This window comes from Metopolophium dirhodum, chromosome 1 (assembly GCF_019925205.1).
Source record: "Metopolophium dirhodum isolate CAU chromosome 1, ASM1992520v1, whole genome shotgun sequence".
In the NCBI taxonomy this organism is placed as follows: Eukaryota; Metazoa; Arthropoda; class Insecta; order Hemiptera; family Aphididae; genus Metopolophium; species Metopolophium dirhodum.
This window is the reverse complement of record NC_083560.1, coordinates 36,274,518-36,297,665: the sequence shown is the minus strand read 5'-3', so window position 1 is coordinate 36,297,665 and position 23,148 is coordinate 36,274,518. Positions and strand designations below refer to the sequence as shown.

General features: G+C 36.3%; 3 protein-coding genes across 3 annotated transcripts; 2 read left to right on the top strand and 1 right to left on the bottom strand.

Annotated features, from left to right (window-relative positions):
- Positions 1-3,087: 3,087 nt before the first annotated feature.
- On the bottom strand, positions 3,088-5,487 carry LOC132937405 (uncharacterized). Its single transcript, XM_061004225.1, has 5 exons — positions 5,229-5,487; positions 3,949-5,184; positions 3,779-3,907; positions 3,596-3,714; positions 3,088-3,171 (listed from the first exon to the last, which is right to left on the bottom strand). The coding sequence occupies exons 1-5, from the start codon at positions 5,485-5,487 to the stop codon at positions 3,088-3,090; spliced, it is 1,827 nt and encodes a 608-aa protein (XP_060860208.1).
- A 960-nt stretch (positions 5,488-6,447) lies between these two features.
- On the top strand, positions 6,448-6,993 carry LOC132935572 (death-associated inhibitor of apoptosis 1-like). Its single transcript, XM_061002166.1, has one exon. It carries the CDS (start codon positions 6,520-6,522, stop codon positions 6,991-6,993), a length of 474 nt encoding a protein of 157 aa, XP_060858149.1. The 5' UTR covers positions 6,448-6,519.
- Positions 6,994-20,475: 13,482 nt separating this feature from the next.
- LOC132935573 (death-associated inhibitor of apoptosis 1-like) lies at positions 20,476-22,631 on the top strand. Its single transcript, XM_061002167.1, has 2 exons — positions 20,476-20,895; positions 22,278-22,631. Exons 1-2 carry the CDS (start codon positions 20,603-20,605, stop codon positions 22,456-22,458), a joined length of 474 nt encoding a protein of 157 aa, XP_060858150.1. The 5' UTR covers positions 20,476-20,602; the 3' UTR covers positions 22,459-22,631.
- The last annotated feature ends 517 nt before the right edge of the window (positions 22,632-23,148 follow it).

The following is a 23,148-nucleotide window of genomic DNA, read 5'->3' as shown; positions in this document are numbered from 1 at the left end:
CCTGTAACATGTTTTGCTAGGATTGCCCATTTGAAGCATTGCATGTCTAAGTTTTGAGGGTTAATCGTACCTTTTTTATTTTCTATTACGTCCGGTAGTGCCATGCAGGATGAGCCATCCATAGGTGTATATATATATACGTCTAACATTAAACCGTCTATACATTGTAATGTGAAACCACTACCCTTGGATGCACACTGATCTTGTTCTTTCATGAATTTAGCAAATGCCTCTTCAACAATTTTCTGTACTCCAGTATCACAGTCTACCGCCTTAGCCGATGTTTTAAAAGCGCGGTCTTCCGACGAATATTCGACATTTGGTATATTATTTGTCGCCTCAAGGTTTAAATTAAACTTGATCGGATTTTTACTCGCAATTGATTTTAGTAAATTGACGAGTTCGGATTCAATCGAATCAAGGAAGTAGATATAGTTTTGAATATTGTCGGTATTTTTTACGTAATACCAGGTGATTGTATTGTTTGATGATGTCGAGATTTCTGTAAACCCGGGAGATTTAACGAGATTCAAGCATAATTTTTTTGCCCTAACAGCAGATTTAGTGTTGGCATTGGAAACACGTTTTCCATTATCGAGTATAGTGTGTTACGTGCCCCAGTCAATAGGATTGAAGGATGATGGAATAAATGTAGATCTTGAGTTTTTAGTATTATATGTTTGATTTATTTAACTTATTCAACTATGATTGATTATATAAAAATTACTCTAAGTCCAAATATACGAATGAAGCTAGCGAGATGTGACAATAGTTACTGATGACTAGAGGTAGGATTTATATTCTCTTAAAATCCTTAAAATATGATGTTTTTATGTCACATAAAATAGGCAATATATTCTCTTAATATTCTTTTAAAATACCAGATATAAGATGTTTTATGTCTTTAAATATGCAAAATATTCTTTTAATATTAAAAAAAAAAATTATTAAATTTATTTTTTATTAATTTGGTTTTAAATATATTTAATTTGATCTATTTTACAATAACAATTAATAACTATATATTGTTCCATGTGTTCCGGTGTCATTTTAGTACGCCGGTTTGTAAGAATGTTCTTGTAAATGCTGAAGGATCGTTCGACATCAACCGATGTCACTGGAGAATATTGCAAGTCGGCTACCATAGTCGGTGAATACTTTTCCGGAAGTTGTATTGTGTTATTTCCACTAAGAACTTGTCCAATATTTTTCAAAAATTTGTACCCTTTGTTTTTTTGTTGAAGTTGCAATATTTTTGTCTTTACTACTTCTCCTTTTTCTCCTGGTATCTGCTCAAGTTGTGTGAAAGTGTTTTCGATAATATTTATCATATCAACTAAGGCAGTATTTGATTTTTCCAAACTTTTGATAGTTGTAACAATTTGAAGAAAATTAGTTTTAATAAAAATCAAATCATTTTTTACAGACTGTAAGTGTAACATGTTTTTGCATTTTTCAATACTGACTGACGACTTTTCTTCACTTAATTTGTCTATAACATTTTTCAAACCCTCAAAATGATCGAAATTAAATACAGCGGCTTCCAGCCAAGTTCCCCACCTAGTTAATACGGGTTCTGGAGGTAATGGCACATTGGGTAATATTTCTTTGTACACCTGGACATGATATGGCGCTTTTAAAAATACTTTTTTTAGATTACTGATTAATGTGTTCACATTTGGAAACATTTCTCTGACTTTCTCTGCAACCCTGTTCATCATGTGAGCTACACACGTAACGTGAATTAAATTTGGGTAGAAAACTTTTAGTGTATCACCGGTTTTTGTCATGTATGGAGCTGCATCCGATAACATTAACAACACTTTTTCGTCATTTCCACCCAATGGCCATAATAATTTTAGTCCATCATTGATAAACCGAGCAACAGTGGAATGATTAGTTTTTTCCAAAACTTTGCATGTCAGGAGAAATGGGCGAGTTGGAGTATTTGATTTTAATATTCCCACCAGTAAATTTGCAACATAACGACCGTTTGTATCTGTAGTTTCATCTACAGCAATCCAAATATTATTTTCACCATTTTTGATTTTTGTTAAAGTATTATAGTAGCACGGCTCGAGATAATTTTTACGTAACGCACTTTCATCTGGTATATGTTTGCCAGTGTATTTCTCTAAAAATGTACGAAATTGAGGAACTTGCATTTTATACCAAGGTATATTAGCTGCTACTAAGGCTAGACACAAATCTTTGTTAAAATCATTTTTATTTTCATTGGGAGTAGCTTCTGATAAAAATAATTGTTTTGATGAAGTATTTAATTTACGTTTTAAACCATTTATGTGGACATTAGTATGTACATGTTGTGTTACCTGTGACTTTTTTGTGCAAGGAATATTTTTGTCACAAACTTGACAAAAAATTGTTGCACCATCTGTCGTGAAAATCGTTTGTTGGTTATTGTACGACGAAATCCATTGAGCAAATAAACTTTTTAAACTGCTTGAAGTTTTCGGCATATTTGTATGTTATAGACAGTTATAGTAATATGAGACGAGTGGAAAGAAAATATTATGTATATCACACTCAGATATCAACACTCGACGCGATGCGACGGACGACTAGTAGACGACGAGAATAGTCGTGACAGCTAACGAAATAACCGATGTGCTATCGCAATCGATAAGGAATACATGGAGATTAATTTTTATTAAAACCCAGAAATAAATCATTTAGTGAACATTGTATTTATCAAAGTGCTGATATACGTGAAATATGTTCATTATATGCCAATTTTAGAAAAATATTCTCAAATATTCTCTTACGTATTAAATATTCTCTAACCCCTAAAATATGCTTTTTTATGCAAAATAAATTTTTTCCTGTGAATTCTGTGTTTCATGAATCGTAAAGATTTCTCACTCCCATTTAACTGCATAGATTAGAAACGAATATGTAAAATCATAAAAATCCGACCTCTACTGATGACTGTTCCTAAGCTCGTCGGTTGCTCGTCTGATGAACGCTTGTCTATCAGCTCCTCTATGGTTCTGTCACTGTCCCTACTTTACTCTGGCTAACCATTTATGGTCATCTTGCGGTTAGGCTAGGCTCACCGTGGGATTGTCACACGCTTGCATACGGCCGGATGAACATATATGTGTTGTTGTTGTGCATTTGTGGTGTTTTATTCCACATAACCACACAGATCTATACGGACATTTTATACGAGTTATTTATATACGTAAGCATATATATATTGACGCACGCCGTACCGGGTCACGCGCTCGATATTCGTTGTTCTACTACACACGCAGCGCATACGCTATTACTATTACTATTAATGTTACGCGGCGCGTACTTAAATATGTGATTACGTATACACTCTTACACTGCCTAAATAATAGTTATATATTGGGTAATATGGTATTAAGTCACAGCTCGCTACACCTCACCGCCCTTTCAAAGCTTTTTGTAGGGCTACAATTTGTAGAACTACAAAAAGCTTTAAAATTAAAATTTTACATAGATTTTACAATTTACATAGATAATGTTTACAATGTTTTTACATTGTACATAATTCAATAGTACATAGATAAAATGGTATTATATCCACCTCGTAAAATCTACCCACATCGTCCGTCGCGCGCATCCAATCTAACTGAGCCAGCGCGACCTCTGGATTTCCCGCGTACCATACGAAATCCCCAATCGGCATATACTGGCACATCGCGTAACCGTACAAATTGTTTGCTAAATAAATACGGTAAAAAATGAATTAATATACACACGTATATAATTTCTAATTTATACTCACCATCTAGGTATATGAGTGACGTGTTGGGTTCTTCAGCATTGTACCCGGGCGTCTCGGGGTTGTTGGCACGCGCGTGACGCTTGCTGGCCTGCACCAGACCGCCGCGGGTTCCGGACTCCACGAATAGAACTTTTTGAAAATCGGTCAAAAGTTCAAGTTGAGCGTCGTACAACCGAAATGATTCCAAACTCTGGTCGCATGATCGTAATCCTCGTCGCTCACGTGCGTCTCCGTCAACGCGCTGTAGAATTGAAACTTTTCCGGTAACGATGGTGCTTGTAATTTATCCCACGAATCTGTGTATTCGTAAGGATAAACGCCTTTCCGCGTGACCAGCTCCATCTCCGACGGGGTGAACACTTTCGCGACTTCGCGAAACTTTTCAAAATTCGCGGAGACGAGGTTCTCCGCCAAGTGCGCCAAGCTTGACGCCATAAATCGGCACGTGTCTACAAACCTGACGGAGAACGAGTTGTTAATATACTTCGAAAATGAAATATATTTCTCCTCAGTGTTCGCGATTACTGAAATCCTGTTATTCTCCCCGTCGTTCGCCAAATTCGTCACGATGAAATGCGCATCATAGTTCGACAGATTGTGCAGGAAGCACGGCACGAATTTCGGTGTTTTCAATTTGAGGTTGCACGTGTTGCATAATGTTTTTACAAAAGGCCCCGACAAGTGATCGTGATGTGCAGTTTTACTGTTACGCTCGGTAAACGCAGCGCTGCACAAGTCACACATCACCTTGGCGTCATGCACGCGACAATCCTCAATACTCATAGAAATCGGCACGTTAACTTCCTTATATAATCTGGCTATCTTGGCGGCCACATCGAGGACGTCGCGGACAAAACGCTTGGCCACATCGTCTTCGGTCGCCGAGCCTCGGAAAATGACGGGAGCCCTCGGAATGTCGAACTGGTCAAATAAATCTATCGGTACCCCCTCCGCTGCGACGACAAGGAAACCGTAACTCATGGGGTGGTGCGTGTGCATCGTCGTGGTATTTGCACCTTGTTTCTCTGAAGTTTTAATAAGTAAGGCTTCGAAGTCGGCGTATTCTACGAATGGCACGCATTCGGTCTTACACCACGCCTTGAACTCGAGCGTATCCCCCTCTTTTGGCATCAGAGGTAATACGGGTTTGTGCGCGCCATACGACAAACGATGCTTCGCCAACGCCTGCTCGCCGTGTAATTTATATTTCAATGGGCGGTCCTCGAAGCTGGTGAAACATCGCTTGCAGAAAAATAAACGATGTTCATGATTGTTTTTTTGCGGTGCGGCCAGACGTGAAAAATTCGAAATATAGGCATAATGATTCTCGCCGTCCTTCCCGGCGATCAGTAGCAGGTCGAAATGATTTGCCTTTTCTTCGTCCGCAACGCGCAGCGGGTACGCGACTGATTGCGTGAACGATTTTTATTTTTCTCGCAATTTCTTATACCGTATAAATTTACGGTCGTCCCCGGATTCGATCTTTCAAACAATTCTATCTCGGACACCGGAGTGGGGGTTGATAGTGCAGAAAAGTCGTATCGGTGTTCTTCCCTCGAATAATTTGCGCCTACTCGCGTGCGACCGCGAAGTACGTGTTTGGCGAGGATAGCCCACTTAAAACATTGCCGGTCGATATTTTGAGGGTTGACAACGGCCTTCCGGTTCAGAATACTTTCCGGCAACGGTAAGTACGACGATCCCCCCATAGGCGTGTACTCGTACACACCCAAGAGCAATCCGTCGATACAAGATAAGGAAAATCCACTATACTTTCCGGCGTAAGAGTCTTCTTCACCCAGGAGCCTTGTGAAATCGCGATCGATCAGACCCTCGACATTGCTGTGCGCGTAAAGTTCACGGGCCGAAGTTTTAAACGTGCGGTTTTGAGCTGAATTTTGTAAGTTAGGTATGACGTAAGTGGCCTCTAATTTAAGGTTGTATTTTACAGGTTAATACTCGCGCGCTCACGTAATTTCGCGACTAATTCGGACTCTATTGAATTTAGGAACGCACGATAACTGGTTACATTATTAACGTTTTTCCTAAAATACCACACGATTGTGCGGCTAAGCGAAGACTCAATTTTGATAAAGCCCGGAGTATTAACCTTTTGCATGCGAGCATTTTTCCGTTTAATATTTTTCCTTGAATTTTCCGTATGAGCAACAAATTCCCCTACTGGCGGTGGTGAAAGCGAAAGTGGTAGTGTGGGGCTCGCGGGGGATCATTTGCTTGATCTGTAGGACATATGCGGTTGCGGAGGACCCGAATATCGGATGCGGTGGTGGGTTGGTGGGTGGGTGGCGAGGGGTATCCGACATTATCTATATAGGCTGTAGATATATTCAACCGCTAGTACTATGCGGCGCTGGCATATAATACATTTTATAATTATCGGTCGCAATATGTACAAAATGTTTCGACAATGATAACTGGCGCTGGTGGCGGTAATAATATGCCGCGCATGTGCCTACGGAAGTCAAGACTGTAATCTGATAACTAGGGATGACTAAATATTGTATCGCGAATCGCCACTCAAATATTTTAATTCATAATATTATTATTATTATTAATGCTTTGCATATAACTTGCAATGCACGCTAACTATAACCATAATATATCAGTCAGTTGCTTTTAAACGTTTACACTGGCTAGAAGTGTCTTATTCGCACGTTTAAACGTTAAGAGCTAAAACGTAATATTTACGATTTAAAATATTTCTATACGTTTCATTTGCAATGAATTTATTAAAATGTTCCGTCAGTTGCCGGTCACTAGTGCGTTTGGTACACGAGAACTCAGATCCGGAATATCCTCAGTATACAAGCTTTTTATCGAGGCTGAAAACATTCGATTCACACGTGCCTCGATCGCGTCAAGATAAATATTCGCTGGCTGAATGCGGATTCACTTACACCGGAACAGGTGACTTGGTTCAATGTCACTACTGCGGCATATTGTTGGGGCAGTGGGAGGAAAACGACGAAGTTTGGCAGCAACACGCCGTGCACAACCCTAAATGTGTATTTGTATTATTATATAAAGGGATGGAATTTATTGAAAATGTAAAAAATGAATTAAATAACAAAAGTAGTGATAATAGCGGCATTCGAGCCTGTAGTTGTAAATCAGGACCGTATGATGTTGATAATAATAATAATAATAGTCAAGCCCATATATGTAAATCTGAATCGTTTGATGTCGTCGGGTGACCTGCAGCACTACTTATGTTCATTATAACACAATAACCTATTTGATATATGTATATATGATATTTGTATTGAATAAACATCAAATTATATTAAACAATTAAATCGTGTTAGTATTTGACTTGGTATCCTGCTTGTATGTATGTATGTATAAATGATAAAGGTGGTGGTGAAGCGGGGGGTCATTTGGACCAGCCATTTCACCCTACTAGCACGGTTGACAAAGGTCGAATAAAATGAATTAACAAGCAGTCTGTAACGTGGTCGGGGGAACGACCAGTTAAATATAAGATATCCAGGGAGATTTGTAGGATCCTATAGATATAAATACCGTAGCCTATGTAGATATGTAGATATCAGGATCTTAAATATATTTAATTTACTATGATTCCTTTTCAGTTATAATTATGTTTTATTGTCTACTAAACACTTACAAATATTAATACTCACAAATATATCAACTATGTTCTATTATACTATGTATCGCAGTAGTACGGAGTCCGATAATCGTAGTGTGTATTGAGGTCTAAGGTGCACAGCGAACTAACTTACTAATACATTGTGTGTGTTGGCCATAGGCCTTACAATTATGTGTATGTTTTAATATTAATGTATCGGTCAGCAGTTAATCGTACATACGGTAGAGTTCGTATTATATATATATATAGGTGTCATGTAACATATTTATATTTATAATTGTTACAAGTCAATTAAACTATAATTATGAATTTTAATGACGGTGGGTTAGTATTCAACACTTTTTAAACACTCGAAGTAATGTTTACAATATTATTTAAGACAGATATCTCTAGCATGAATACTGTCAACTAGTCGTCACACAGAAATAGTGTGTCTTGTCTCCCTCTCGGAGCGCCTTTATATACTAGACAACAGTCAGATTACATGGTCTTTTACAAGGTTCCACCAAAGTATTCGCTATGCCTCTTTTGGTACTTTAAAAACTAACTTTCCTTGTGGCACTTATTAATAGTAATTAATATATTGTGCCACGTACACCATGCGTAATACTGTAATAATAATATTATATGCTTGTGTGGTCCTACTCCTGGACTATTGCAACAATAATATTTACAACACACACAAGCTCAACATATATATTATATACCTTATCATACATACAAGTATGCATGCATAAATATAATATACATTCATACACACACACACACACACACACACACAAACACACACCCACATAAATACACACACAATTACAATTCCAGTATTCCGTATAGTATACAAACAAGCCGCCCAAGTCCTTTATTCATTCAATTACATATGAACGCTCATACACACACATATATACACACACATACATACACAAACATACATACATACATACATACATACATACATACATACATACATACATACATACAACCAAAATATTATATATAATCAAATTCGAATAACATCTCGCTAAGCATACGTTATACATGAGAATAAATCTCAAACATACACACACAGACATAAACTTGTAAAAATATTTATTTTCAAAATATACACGTTGAAATATTATAGATACATTCGCTTGCATTCACACATTCCTCTCCCCGACAAAATACAGAAATATTTATAATAGATATAATATGTATATATGGTCAATCGTTTAATCGTTTACAGATGTTGATGAGTTTCGTTCACACATTTCTCTAGCAACACACATACACACATATACCCATAGGATAGTTGATACATATTTAGATACTTACATAGTCGCATATTATATACATTATACATACATACACACATTCATCAGGTATCACAAACACCCAAACATACTATAAAATTAAAGTATTATTAAAATATATGTATATGCAGTATTCATGTATATTTAGTTTATGTAAATATATTCATAAATACAATATCACACATACACACAACCAAACATATTATACAGCCTAGGTACATATCAATATATTAAGAAACAAAAGTCATACTTACAAAATACATAGTCGCAATATTACGTAGATGCATTTAAACATTCCGATCCATCCACCCTAAAAAGTATTTACACCCCCGCCATCCCTCGTCAATTACTACTACAAAATTGTAATTCCTAATAATCATTTCGATAGTTAAATTCCTTCAGATGAGACCATAGTAAGCTTAATCACACATTTAGAAAAATATCTCAATTAAAATACATAGATCTAACTATTTTATACAGCTCAAAGGATTACTCGAGAATATACACAAAATTATATATTTATGACACACAATGTTATAAATTTGTGTAACTAGTAAGTACACTTGACTAAGGAAAATAGAGGATATTGACTCTGAGAGCTTAGACGTCATTTTTGAGTATATAGATTGGTCACTAAATGCAAAATTGTAGGTACTATCATATTTCAACTTCACCGTTTATATATTACATTTATGTTAATGTTTGAAATAATACAACATTTAATCTAATATATTTGAATTAAACACAAATATGCTTCTACTTACTTTTCATTTTAATATTATAATATTTGTGTAAAATAAAAACAACCGTGATATTTAAAAACAAGTTGTAACAATTATAAATATAATAATATAACATATTTATATGGTACATAACACTTATGTATATAATATAATATGAACTCTACCTTATGTACGAATGTACGATTAACTGCTGACCGATACATAAATATTAAAACACACATTGTAATGCCTATGACCAACACACACCATGGATTAGTAAAGCAGTTCACTATACACTTCAGATCTCAATACACACTACGACTATGTATGACTACGATACAGTCACATAGTATAATAGAACATAGCTTAGGTATATTATATTTGCTAGTATTAAAATTTGTGTTTAGTAGACAATAAACCATAGTTATAACTGAAATGGAATCCTAGTAATTTAAATATATTATTTAAGATTCTGATATCTACATATCTACCCCTAACCTATGGTATTTGTATCTATAGGATCCTACGATTCTCCCTGAATATATTATATTAAACTGCTCGTTCCTCCGACCACGATACAACATTTTTATTTATTGGTAATAATGCTACATAAGGTTACACCACAGCCGTCTCAATCAACATTCGCCAAACACCCCGCATCAGCACCAACGCAATATAAGACGTAGATTATTCTAATATTTATAGGAAATTAAATAATTTATATGAAACAAAAAGACACGATGTATAAAAAGTATTTTCAATTGTTAAAATAATATTAAGGTTTACAATAAATATTTACAAGGTTCTTACTTATCCATTAAATGGATTATAAAATTGTATAATTCTCTGAGTAACATACAATTCTCGGTATTTCAACATCTTCTAGGTAATAATATATAAAAACTTACATGATGCCTCATCCATATTATATATCCAACTGTATATTAATTTTCATATCTCCTTTATACATTCGAACCAACGGATACATTATGTATCAAATAACGTCTTGATCAATTGTTATGTAATACATCTGAGAAAAACATCATTCATCAGGACTATAGTCATGCATCGACATGTTTGTGTGTTGCTAATAAAACCTTAACTATTGTTAATCAATAATTGATATATTTTAGGAACGCATGAGAGAAACATACATGTAAAAGCCATATCACTTGTGTAATAGTATTTATTTTTTACATTATGTATCACACCTACCATATTATTATTATACATAAACCCCTCTTGATCATTAATCCTTAATTGTTACCTATGTTACGTCCCAACCGACGTCGATATATACATCAGCGCAGAAATGAAATACGTGATGTACTAGATATGATGAATGTTTATTAACGTAGTACAAAATTACAATGTTATAATATATGGTGTAAAAGAGTGGTGTTACGACTCTTTAAGATAGAATTTAAAATGTGAGTGGTGTTACGACCTGACTTTGAATGTCCCTAACCGTCTGAAGAGCTCTTGTCCTGGGCTTCTATATATATGATTGTGTCCTTTGGAGTGGGTGGTTGTAGTAGTGGCTAAGCTCGGTCATCAGACAGAATTCGGGTCTCGTATTTGGTATGCTGGTCGACTCGTATCCTGCGTATGGGTGTTGGCTTTCCAAGAAAGATACGTGTGACGACACCTTCTATAGTTTAATTGTTATCTCTACGCTTTTGCAATGACCTCCGCATGTTATACTATACTAATTGCCTTATTAGTTATAGTGTCAAATATTATTAGAGACGTTCGGCGCGCTGTACATAGTTAATATATGACTACTTAATACGTGGGTATGTAACACCTCCCTTCTAAAAAAAAGACTTAATGTTTAAAAGCTTAAACATAAATCTTTGACATTTCCATAGTATGTAGTTATTACAATAGTTTTACAATATTGATACATTTGGTTAGTAATATAATAGTTGTTAGATATTAGTACATTTTTATATAAATATATAGTTTCTTTTGCTTTACATTTTCTTCTTAGTCTAGTGTTAGTACATGGTGGTCATATATGTGTGCTTAATATACGTATTCTGTTACATGTATATAATTTAATTATTATAACTATTACATGTTTATATATGTAAATACTTATGCTATTACCTAAAATTATAAAATTTGACATTACATTTATTACATATTTATATATCCGTCCTATATTCTAATGGTCTTATATGGTTTTTTGTTTTAATGATTGAATCGTTAGTTAAAAGGTTATCTATTTCTTAACTAGAGTATGTCCATTCAAGTATGTAGAATCTTACTTAGGTACTCCCTGATTCCCAATTATAGGTATAGTCTACATTATTGAATTGACACTCCTGATTAATACGATTGTTTTATTACTAAATCTGTTTTGCATAAGTTATATAACTGTATTGGTCCCATATCCTTTATAATTTAATTAAATAAATATTTGGTGATAGTTACATCCGCTACTGAGTCGTGACTATGAGTTATATTGAGGTCTATTTTGCATACCAGATGGTGGGTTTCCATTAGGTATAACATTCTCCCATTTTTCGGGTGGTGTCCTATTTTAGTTGAGTATATTCATTTATTTGAAGTTCCTGTTATGTCTAACAGTTTTAAGTTGAAATAATTATCGTTGTTATCACTATAAGAAGTGATATTTAATATTTGTTTTACATTTAATTTTAACCGGTTTATTATATCTTTGTCAGTGGTACCGTTCCAAAAAACTATGATTGGTGTTCTCCCGTCAGTATGCAAGTATTGGTTAAGGTATATGGTGAACAGAGTTGTCACCCCCTTGAGCGTTAGACTTGATTCTAACTGCCCCAATAAGGGTATTAATAACTCCGGCTTGTTCCTAAATATCCTACCGACACTACGCATTACTTGTCTGATTTCTCGATGCTGCATCATCTTCAGTTTATTGGTGGTAGTCAACACGATCGGTTTGCCTTTGTATCCTGTTTGACTCGTATCCTGCGTATGGGTGTTGGCTTTCCAAGAAAGATGCGTGTGACGACACCTTCTATAGTTTAATTGTTATCTCTACGCTTTTGTAACGACCTCCGCATGTTATACTATACTAATTGCCTTATTAGTTATAGTGTCAAATATTATTAGAGACGTGCGGCGCATCATATTCATATTTTATCAATATTCATCATATTATGACAGAATAATTATATAACTTGTTAAATGTATATAATTATATTACACATCTCCTAAATTCGTATACAAATGTCGACTATCATAAAATATTCCACCATCTCGTATTTGCGAGGATAAACCTTAAAATAATTATTAAATAATATATTTTTTAAAACCAACTCATTGCTCGGACAAAATAATTATATAACTTGTTAAATGTATATAATTATATTATACGTCCCTTAAAACTATAGGATCTTGATAAAATGAATATAAAAACATATTTTTAAAGTCAGAAATGAAGTCATTATATAAATATAATGTATCATTCATTTGTTTCGATTCAAAAGTTATTAAAATTATAGGGTCTAGATAAAATGTAAATAATAACATTTTTTTAAATTTTTTTATTTAAACAATAAAATAATAATAATAAAGGTTAATGCGATTTCATTGGAAATCTATTATAAAACTTCTTCTATTTAACCCCTTGTAAATGAGGCTAACAGATGGTACTACACCCAGATTATAGGATTCAATTTCGACGTCTTCCATCCTGATTGCCTTCGGAAGAAACACATTGATTGAGCCGACGCCTTCGGAATCCGCTAGCATATACGACACCCGGCCACATTCAACTACGTCAAGCCATCCGCAACTAGACGACCTATTAAAAACTAAAGTGAGTTATTTTTTACTTTAATAAAATAATAAGAATATCTATTCACGCATAATATAGCGGTACACGTGTACAACTAGCGTTTAGACAATATATTTTTTATCTAACTTTTATTTATTTATTTTTTTTTGTTTACAGAATGGCATTTTTACAATCTTTAAAAGCGCAAGTGAATTGCAAGAATCATTCGGTCGGTGAACTCCTCAAGGACGTTCCATACACAATACGGTCCATGAAAAATGTGGACACCAAATTTGGCACTGCGGTGTCGTGTATGCTAGTGGATTCCGAAGGCGTCGGCTCAATCAATGTGTTTCTTCCGAAGGCAATCAGGATGGAAGACGTCGAAATTGAATCCTATAATCTGGGTGTAGTACCATCTGTTAGCCTCATTTACAAGGGGTTAAATAGAAGAAGTTTTATAATAGATTTCCAATGAAATCGCATTAACCTTTATTATTATTATTTTATTGTTTAAATAAAAAAATTTAAAAAAATGTTATTATTTACATTTTATCTAGACCCTATAATTTTAATAACTTTTGAATCGAAACAAATGAATGATAGATTATATTTATATAATGACTTCATTTCTGACTTTAAAAATATGTTTTTATATTCATTTTATCAAGATCCTATAGTTTTAAGGGACGTATAATATAATTATATACATTTAACAAGTTATATAATTATTTTGTCCGAGCAATGAGTTGGTTTTAAAAAATATATTATTTAATAATTATTTTAAGGTTTATCCTCGCAAATACGAGATGGTGGAATATTTTATGATAGTCGACATTTGTATACGAATTTAGGAGATGTGTAATATAATTATATACATTTAACAAGTTATATAATTATTCTGTCATAATAATAATAATAATTGGTATTCTACGGTGAAAATCTATTATCTAGATTTGGAAAAAAAAAAAAAAAAAAGAGAGACTTCAGTGTTCAAAATAATAATAATAGTTTATTTACACAAAATTAATACTACATTTCAAAGTTAAATTTCGATATCAGTTTTTTTTTCCAGTGTTTTTCTCGATCCCACCCTGAGTCACTGATACAGCCAGATTGTACAGCATCTGAAAATATGAGTAATTTTATAGTAATTCTATAGCGATTTTATTTATACATTAAGACTTACGTAGTGCATCTCCACCGCTTGCGAAAATGCTGGATATCAGGAACATATCGAAAACAGGTGGGATATACCAATCCGGCGTCGAGCACGGGAATCGTTGTCCGTCCGGTTCCCAAGAATCGGGAGATTTCCAGGGAAATCGCTGGCCGGGATTAAATCCTAACGATTCTTGCACGACCTCGGGTTCGACTATACGTAGCGTATAGTCAGCCGGATTGTAAGTCTCTCGAAATAATTGCGGTGACTAAAAATAAAATTAATTTTAATTTAAGTAGAGTGGTACAAAATAATAAAACTTACCATGCATCGAGACTTGGGGACGTGGTTGAAAAACGAACACTCCTCTGATGACATATTAATATATCGTATTATTACACGTTCGTAAATGATTAACTCCAAATACTGACTTATGGAGAAGTGCTAGCCATCAGAACACCGTATGAAAACATATAAAATATCCTCATCCCACTTCTTATCGCAGTGCGAATGAGCGCGGGTATTTTAAAAATAATAATAATGTTGTCTAGACCTCGGTATAATATATCGGATAAGTATGTATGAAGATAAGGGTAAGTATAAGATAAGATAATGATGAGAAGATAAAGATAAGATAAAATATAATAAGGATTGAAAGATGAATCCGTGATACTAAAATAATAATAATTTAAAAAAACGAGATTAAATATAAAAACGGTGTTAATATAATATTTTAACATCGTACACTCACATATTTTTATATACAACGGTTGTATTTCACGATTATACATTATATATATATATATTTTTTATCAGGTTATATAAGTATGCAGCAGACACATTTCACAATTATACAATTTATACAGATATTTTAATAGATTATAAATATATATACAGATATGAGATCATTGAACAATAATAACAATAACAATAATAATAATAAGTAATAACAATTATAACAATTTAATAATTTATGCGGTGATGACCGTGCGCGTACGTCGAAATGTTGTCCGATAACACATGACGCTTATCGTCGGCCCTATTTAAAACTAGTTTCATAGTCCTAATCGTACGCATTTCATGTTTAAACGACCGTATAGAGACATTTTCTCTATACGGTGTAAAAGACATATAGCTATAACAGTGTGACGGATGTGTGGTCGACGGTGAATTTGTTGCAGACGTTGAGGCGTTCCGATGAATTTGTGCTACAGCTTTCAGCGCGGAGTCGACTGCGATCATTTTCCCCATATTTGCGTCGAATTCGTCGTCACACTCGTCGGATTCCGCACCGTCGTCCACGTCGGCAAACAAACACCTCTTATGCTCGGCGAAAGTTAGGTGATTTCTGATCACGTGCCCCATAACACCCTTCGCGCGAATTGTGACCTCCTGTTCCACGTCATAGGCATACGATTTGGCCCGTAAAGCTACAAATTCGTAGTCCGTCCTGGAGCCACATTCAAATTTAAATAAACCCGGAATGCGCTTCCAAGCAGCTGTATAGCACTTGTGATCGCGAGGGAAATTTGAGGTGTCCATAAACCGCATCAAATTGGGATTTTTCATCAGGTCAGCGAAGAAATCGTTAGTCGTCACGCGGTAGAATAGTGAATCTGAAATATGAAATAATAATATTATATAAGATCTGCATGAGTCTGCACGAGTTTTATATAGACGTACCAGTATCGGTGTAAAGCAGTTCGATCTTATCTCCGTAATGTCGTTTCATTACATCGTAATGAAATCCGTACATTAAAACTTTGCTCAGTTCTAGTACGGCAAATCCTATCGGTTTACAAAAATCCACTTCTTTATTATGTTGCGTGACCACCGAGAGATTTTCATTATACGTCGTGCAGTACTTGAACGTCGGCCGGTTTATGAGCTTTCGCATTCTGACTGGACACGATACAAGCTCCAAATCGAATCGTAGACGCATATTCTCAAAAGTTTTCCCTGCATACATACAGTTATAATGAAGTAAAGTTTGAGCTTGGTAAAATTATAAAAAATTAAATTTTTTCGCCAAATTTATAATAATAACATACCGTACACTGAATTGTTTAAATCCTTAAAAAACTTTTCTTCGAATTTGTTTTTTGCCTGCTCTGCGTAATTCAGTGTTAAGATTTATGTACGGTGCCAGCCATGGAGATTGGCGGAACTCTAACACTCTGTGCGTCTGGAATGTAGGTAAAAGTTATAAGATACAAATGCATAAAATAATAATTATATTAATAATCACTTTTTCGACTACGACGCCATGGAGCCATGGTCTGTCTGAAATTCATATAATGAACCACGTAGCATTCTTTCTGCAGAAATGTGACCATCAACTTTCGGACAGTCGACCCGTGCGGGATGCTGGGGTGAGGCAAGAACGGCATATCGTTGTGGGCGTCGTGCAGATCCTGCGGGTATAGTTATATCCACCTCGTAAAATCTACCCACATCGTCCGTCGCGCGCATCCACTCTAACTGAGCCAGCGTGACCTCTGGATTTCCCGCGTACCATACGAAATCCCCAATCGGCATATACTGCACATCGCGTATCCGTACAAATTGTTTGCTAAATAAATACGGTAAAAAATGGATTAATATACACACGTATATAATTTCTAATTTATACTCACCATCTAGGTATATGAGTGACGTTTTGGGTTCTTCAGCATTGTATCCGGGCGTCTCGGGGTTGTTGGCACGCGCGTGACGCTTGCTGGCCTGCACCAGACCGCCGCTGGTTCCAGACTCCACGAATAGAACTTTTTGAAAATCGGTCAAAAGTTCAAGTTGAACTTTTGTAAGTTTCAACATACAGTCAAAACTGAATCCGGGTGACGTGAAGTAATGTGCAGGATCCAGGTGATATGTCGCCATACATATATCTCTGAAATTCTCGAACACGTCAGCGCTTAACAACACATCGACTCTAAGATATAAATCGCTATAAGCGCCGAGCGTCGTACAACCGAAATGATTCCAAACTCTGGTCGCATGATCGTAATCCTCGTCGCTCACGTGCGTCTCCGTCAACGCGCTGTAGAATTGAAACTTTTCCGGTAACGATGGTGCTTGTAATTTATCCCACGAATCTGTGTATTCGTAAGGATAAACGCCTTTCCGTGTGACCAGCTCCATCTCCGACGGGGGTGAACACTTTCGCGACTTCGCGAAACTTTTCAAAATTCGCGGAGACGAGGTTCTCCGCCAAGTGCGCCAAGCTTGACGCCATAAATCGGCACGTGTCTACAAACCTGACGGAGAACGAGTTGTTAATATACTTCGAAAATGAAATATATTTCTCCTCAGTGTTCGCGATTACTGAAATCCTGTTATTCTCCCCGTCGTTCGCCAAATTCGTCACGATGAAATGCGCATCATAGTTCGACAGATTGTGCAGGAAGCACGGCACGAATTTCGGTGTTTTCAATTTGAGGTTGCACGTGTTGCATAATGTTTTTACAAAAGGCCCCGACAAGTGATCGTGATGTGCAGTTTTACTGTGACGCTCGGTAAACGCAGCGCTGCACAAGTCACACATCACCTTGGCATCATGCACGCGACAATCCTCAATACTCATAGAAATCGGCACGTTAACTTCCTTATATAATCTGGCTATCTTGGCGGCCACATCGAGGACGTCGCGGACAAAACGCTTGGCCACATCGTCTTCGTTCGCCAAGCCTCAGAAAATGACGGGAGCCTTCGGAATGTCGAACTGGTCAAATAAATCTATCGGTACCCCTTCCGCTGCGACGACAAGGAAACCGTAACTCATGGGGTGGTGCGTGTGCATCGTCGTGGTATTTGTACCTTGTTTCTCTGACGTTTTAATAAGTAAGACTTCGAAGTCGGCGTATACTACGAATGGCACGCGTTCGGTCTTACACCACGCCTTGAACTCGAGCGTATCCCCCTCTTTCGGCATCAGAGGTAATACGGGTTTGTGCGTGCCACACGACAAACGATGCTTCGCCAACGCTTGCTCGCCGTGTAATTTATATTTCAATGGGCGGTCCTCGAAGCTGGTGAAACATCGCTTGCAGAAAAATAAACGATGTTCATGATTGTTTTTTTGCGGTGCGGCCAGACGTGAAAAATTCGAAATATAGGCATAATGATTCTCGCTGTCCTTCCCGGCGATCAGTAGCAGGTCGAAATGATTTGCCTTTTCTTCGTCCGCAACGCGCAGCGGGTACGCGACTGATTGCGTGAACGATTTTTATTTTTCTCGCAATTTCTTATACCGTATAAATTTACGGTCGTCCCCGGATTCGATCTTTCAAACAATTCTATCTCGGACACCGGAGTGGGGGTTGATAGTGCAGAAAAGTCGTATCGGTGTTCTTCCCTCGAATAATTTGCGCCTACTCGCGTGCGACCGCGAAGTACGTGTTTGGCGAGGATAGCCCACTTAAAACATTTCCGGTCGATATTTTGAGGGTTGACAACGGCCTTCCGGCAACGGTAAGTACGACGATCCCCCCATAGGCGTGTACTCGTACACACCCAAGAGCAATCCGTCGATACAAGATAAGGAAAATCCACTATACTTTCCGGCGTAAGAGTCTTCTTCACCCAGGAGCCTTGTGAAATCGCGATCGATCAGACCCTCGACATTGCTGTGCGCGTAAAGTTCACGGGCCGAAGTTTTAAACGTGCGGTTTTGAGCTGAATTTTGTAAGTTAGGTATGACGTAAGTGGCCTCTAATTTAAGGTTGTATTTTACAGGACTAATACTCGCGCGCTCACGTAATTTCGCGACTAATTCGGACTCTATTGAATTTAGGAACGCACGATAACTGGTTACATTATTAACGTTTTTCCTAAAATACCACACGAATGTGCGGCTAAGCGAAGACTCAATTTCGATAAAGCCCGGAGTATTAACCTTTTGCATGCGAGCATTTTTCCGTTTAATATTTTTCCTTGAATTTTCCGTATGAGCAACAAATTCCCCTACTGGCGGTGGTGAAAGCGAAAGTGGTAGTGTGGGGCTCGCGGGGGATCTTGCGTCGGGTCCGTCAAAGATAGCCTGTGCGGGTGGCGGGGAAACGATAACCGGCGTGCGGGATGTGAATGGTGCTGCTTGTGGTTGGGGGGTAGGTATGTCCGCACGACGGCGGCGAGGCGGGATGACCGTCGGAGTCCAAACATCTAGCTGAGCGTGCGGTGTAGCAGGGGGAGGTGCCCAGCATATGACTGAAGCGCGACCTAACATATATTATTAATATTAAGATAGTGTCGTTATTATTATAAGAGAAAAAAATTATTTACCCATTGCACCACCTATCCGTACAGCACTGCGAAATTCTGGAGTGTTTTTAGCGATCTCTATTTTAAAAATTATATTAATTAATAACCCCGAGTAAATCATTGACGAGCCGGAAAAAAACATCGTTTGTGTGAAATTTGAATTTTTTACTATACATAAATCTAGTTATTTATCATCTCTTATTCGAGATATAAAAAAACATTCAAACTAGTTTTTATACTCGCGTATAAATAACTAAGAGGTTTTTTTCCGGATCAACGACATAATATTCAATGTACTTACTGTGACATTTTTGAACGTGGATACTTCGTTTGTCTCGGCGAGTGAACGTCTTGAGGCATATCCCGCACGAATTAGTAGATCCATCGTGAGTTTTGGCATGTCTATTCAGATCACCCTTATGAACGTACACTTTATCACATATCGCGCAGTTAAACATTTTTAAAGATTTAATATGAGGAAAGATTTAACAGAGTGAGCGAGGTAATATGAATGTACAACAGTTTTCGTCGAGCTGCACTGACCGTCTGATCTGTAGGACATATGCGGTTGCGGAGGACCCGAATATCGGATGCGGTGGTGGGTTGGTGGGTGGGTGGCGAGGGCTATAATACATTTTATAATTATCGGTCGCAATATGTACAACATGTTTCGATAATGATAACTGGAACTGGTGGTGGTAATAATATGCCGCGCATGTGCCTACGGAAGTCAAGACTGTAATCTGATAACTAGGGATGGCTAAATATTGTATCGCGGATCGCCACTCAAATATTTTAATTCATAATATTATTATTATTATTAATGCTTTGCATATAACTTGCGATGCACGCTAACTATAACCATAATATATCAGTCAGTTGCTTTTAAACGTTTACACTGGCTAGAAGTGTCTTATTCGCACGTTTAAACGTTAAGAGCTAAAACGTATTATTTACGATTTAAAATATTTCTATACGTTTCATTTGCAATGAATTTATTAAAATGTTCCGTCGGTTGCCGGTCACTAGTGCGTTTGGTACACGAGAACTCAGATCCGGAATATCCTCAGTATACAAGCTTTTTATCGAGGCTGAAAACATTCGATTCACACGCGCCTCGATCGCGTCAAGATAAATATTCGCTGGCTGAATGCGGATTCACTTACACCGGAACAGGCGACTTGGTTCAATGTCACTACTGCGGCATATTGTTGGGGCAGTGGGAGGAAAACGACGAAGTTTGGCAGCAACACGCCGTGCACAACCCTAAATGTGTATTTGTATTATTATCAGACCGCGGATTATATGCAGTGAAAATACTCTATTATATGCATGCAAATATGCAGCATAAAATACAGAAATATGCATAGACTATGTTAAAATATGCACTAAGAATTAATATACGTATGTATATAATACGTTTGAATTCGCGATGGTGCTTTCATGAATACTTTTTTAACGGCAGAAATAAGTTTGTTCACACTCAAAAACTCATTTCGAATTTCTTCAGCAAAGCGGTGAATAGCATGAGCAAAGCAAGTTACGTGGATCAAGTTCGTATAGAAAATTTTGAGGGCTACTCCAGCTTTAGTCATGTATGGAGCTGCATCAGAAATAAAAATGCAAACTTTCTCAGCAATAGAAGTATCGACAAAAAATGCGGTGATACTGTCGTTTATAAATCGAGCTATAGTTGAATGGTTGACTTTTTCAAGTGATTTAGAAGCAATGAGATATGCTGGAGAAGGTTCTAGGGATAATTTTCCAATAAATAAATTCGCGATATAACGCCCACACGAATCTGTAGTCTCATCTGCCGAAATCCAAATTAGGTTTTTTCCAATTTCATTCCTAATTTTTTCCAAGATATTTCTATAAACGTCTATAATGTAATTTTTCCTTAAAGTAGATTCGTCGGGTATGTTTTGATTCGTGCAATATTTTTTCAGAAAACTACGGAATTTCGGATTACTTAGTTTTTTCAAAGGAATGTTACTCGCTATTAATGCCTCGCATAAATCATTGTTGAAATTATCCTTGCGTGTTATACTGTTAGTACGAGGCTGTGATATAAGCGCCTGGCTACCAGAAGTATGGGTTGTCTTACTTTTTTTTTCAGAGGCTGCTATATGAGTTGCTGTTCGTATATGCTGGACAATTTGAAACTTCTTTGAACACGGCACTTTTTTCTCACATATCTGGCAGTACACAACCATTCCGTCAGTAGTAAACGTCCCTGGATATTCATTTATCCAAACATGAATACGCGTATTTTTAATAGGAGGCATCTTATAAAATAAATGTATATCTTAACGTGTACTATTTGGTGATTCACGAGAGACTGAAATGTGACCATAAAAATAAATACGAATTGATTTTGTTCGAGGCACGTGCAAACGATTAAATGATATCTTATCGAGTTTTCGATAAGATATATAAATAACGACAGCAGTAGAAACTACTCCGGTCAATTAGTTCGGTCGGTATGTATTAGATGTCTATATAGTATGCGTTTTAACACATTTAATCAGTGTGTTTTTTGTTTAAAAATACGATTATATGCAATTTACATCGTGATCAATGAAATATGCATACTTAGTAAAAAAAATACGATTATATGCAAATGCATATGCAGATATGCAAATGCATATAATCCGCGGTCTAATTATTATATAAAGGGATGGAATTTATTGAGAATGTAAAAAATGAATTAAATAACAAAAGTAGTGATAATAGCGGCATTCGAGCCTGTAGTTGTAAATCAGAACCGTATGATGTTGATAATAATAATAATAATAGTCGAGCCCATATATGTAAATCTGAATCGTTTGATGTCGTCGGGTGACCTGCAGCACTACCTATGTTCATTATAACACAATAACCTATTTGATATATGTATATATTGTTATGGACTATCCTAAGATGTCCACACAAATAAAATAACAAACACTTCGGACTGGTTAACTTTCTGTATTTGGTATTAAGAAGTAAAACGTACAACTATGTTACCTAATGAAAAAAGGCTCTGAAGGTTCGGTACAAACGTAATGCTCTGTCTCCAATTCTGAACTGCCGCACTCGCGTTTTGTGCGCGAGGCGTCCGGGCCGGTCGTCGGGTCTCAATCGCTTCATCAGCACATTCCTTGAGACCGACGACGGCTCGCACATATACATATTACAATATTACACATATACGTATTACTTACTAGAACAGTGGTTCTTAACACCCCCTAACTTAAATGAAACATAGGGGCTTAATAGTCCACAGATTTCGTATACAATTTTTAAATAAAATAATAATATTAAAAAAAAAAAATATATATATGAATAAAAGCTTATTTTAATCATTTTGATTTCCCTTAAGTTCTATCTCGGCTAAATCCGGCTTGTACAACTTAACATTTTTTTTTTTTATATACTTATATGCTAAAATACTTATAATTGTAAAGCTTACAGTCAATGTAAAGTACATTATAGCTAGATGAAAGTTTACATTAATAATGAAAGAAGGTTCTGGTATAATTGTTTATAACTT

Excerpts from the sequence above, each read along its gene's own strand:
- LOC132937405 (XM_061004225.1), bottom strand. The coding sequence starts at position 5,487 with ATGGGGGGATCGTCGTACTTACCGTTGCCGGAAAGTATTCTGAACCGG. Across the intron at positions 3,715-3,778 it reads GTCACTCATATACCTAGATG|CAAACAATTTGTACGGTTAC; the intron begins GTGAGTATAAAT and ends GTATTTATTTAG. Across the intron at positions 3,172-3,595 it reads GGATGCGCGCGACGGACGAT|ATCTGTGTGGTTATGTGGAA; the intron begins GTGGGTAGATTT and ends ATGTCCGTATAG.
- LOC132935572 (XM_061002166.1), top strand. The coding sequence starts at position 6,520 with ATGAATTTATTAAAATGTTCCGTCAGTTGCCGGTCACTAGTGCGTTTG.
- LOC132935573 (XM_061002167.1), top strand. The coding sequence starts at position 20,603 with ATGAATTTATTAAAATGTTCCGTCGGTTGCCGGTCACTAGTGCGTTTG. Across the intron at positions 20,896-22,277 it reads AACCCTAAATGTGTATTTGT|ATTATTATATAAAGGGATGG; the intron begins ATTATTATCAGA and ends ATCCGCGGTCTA.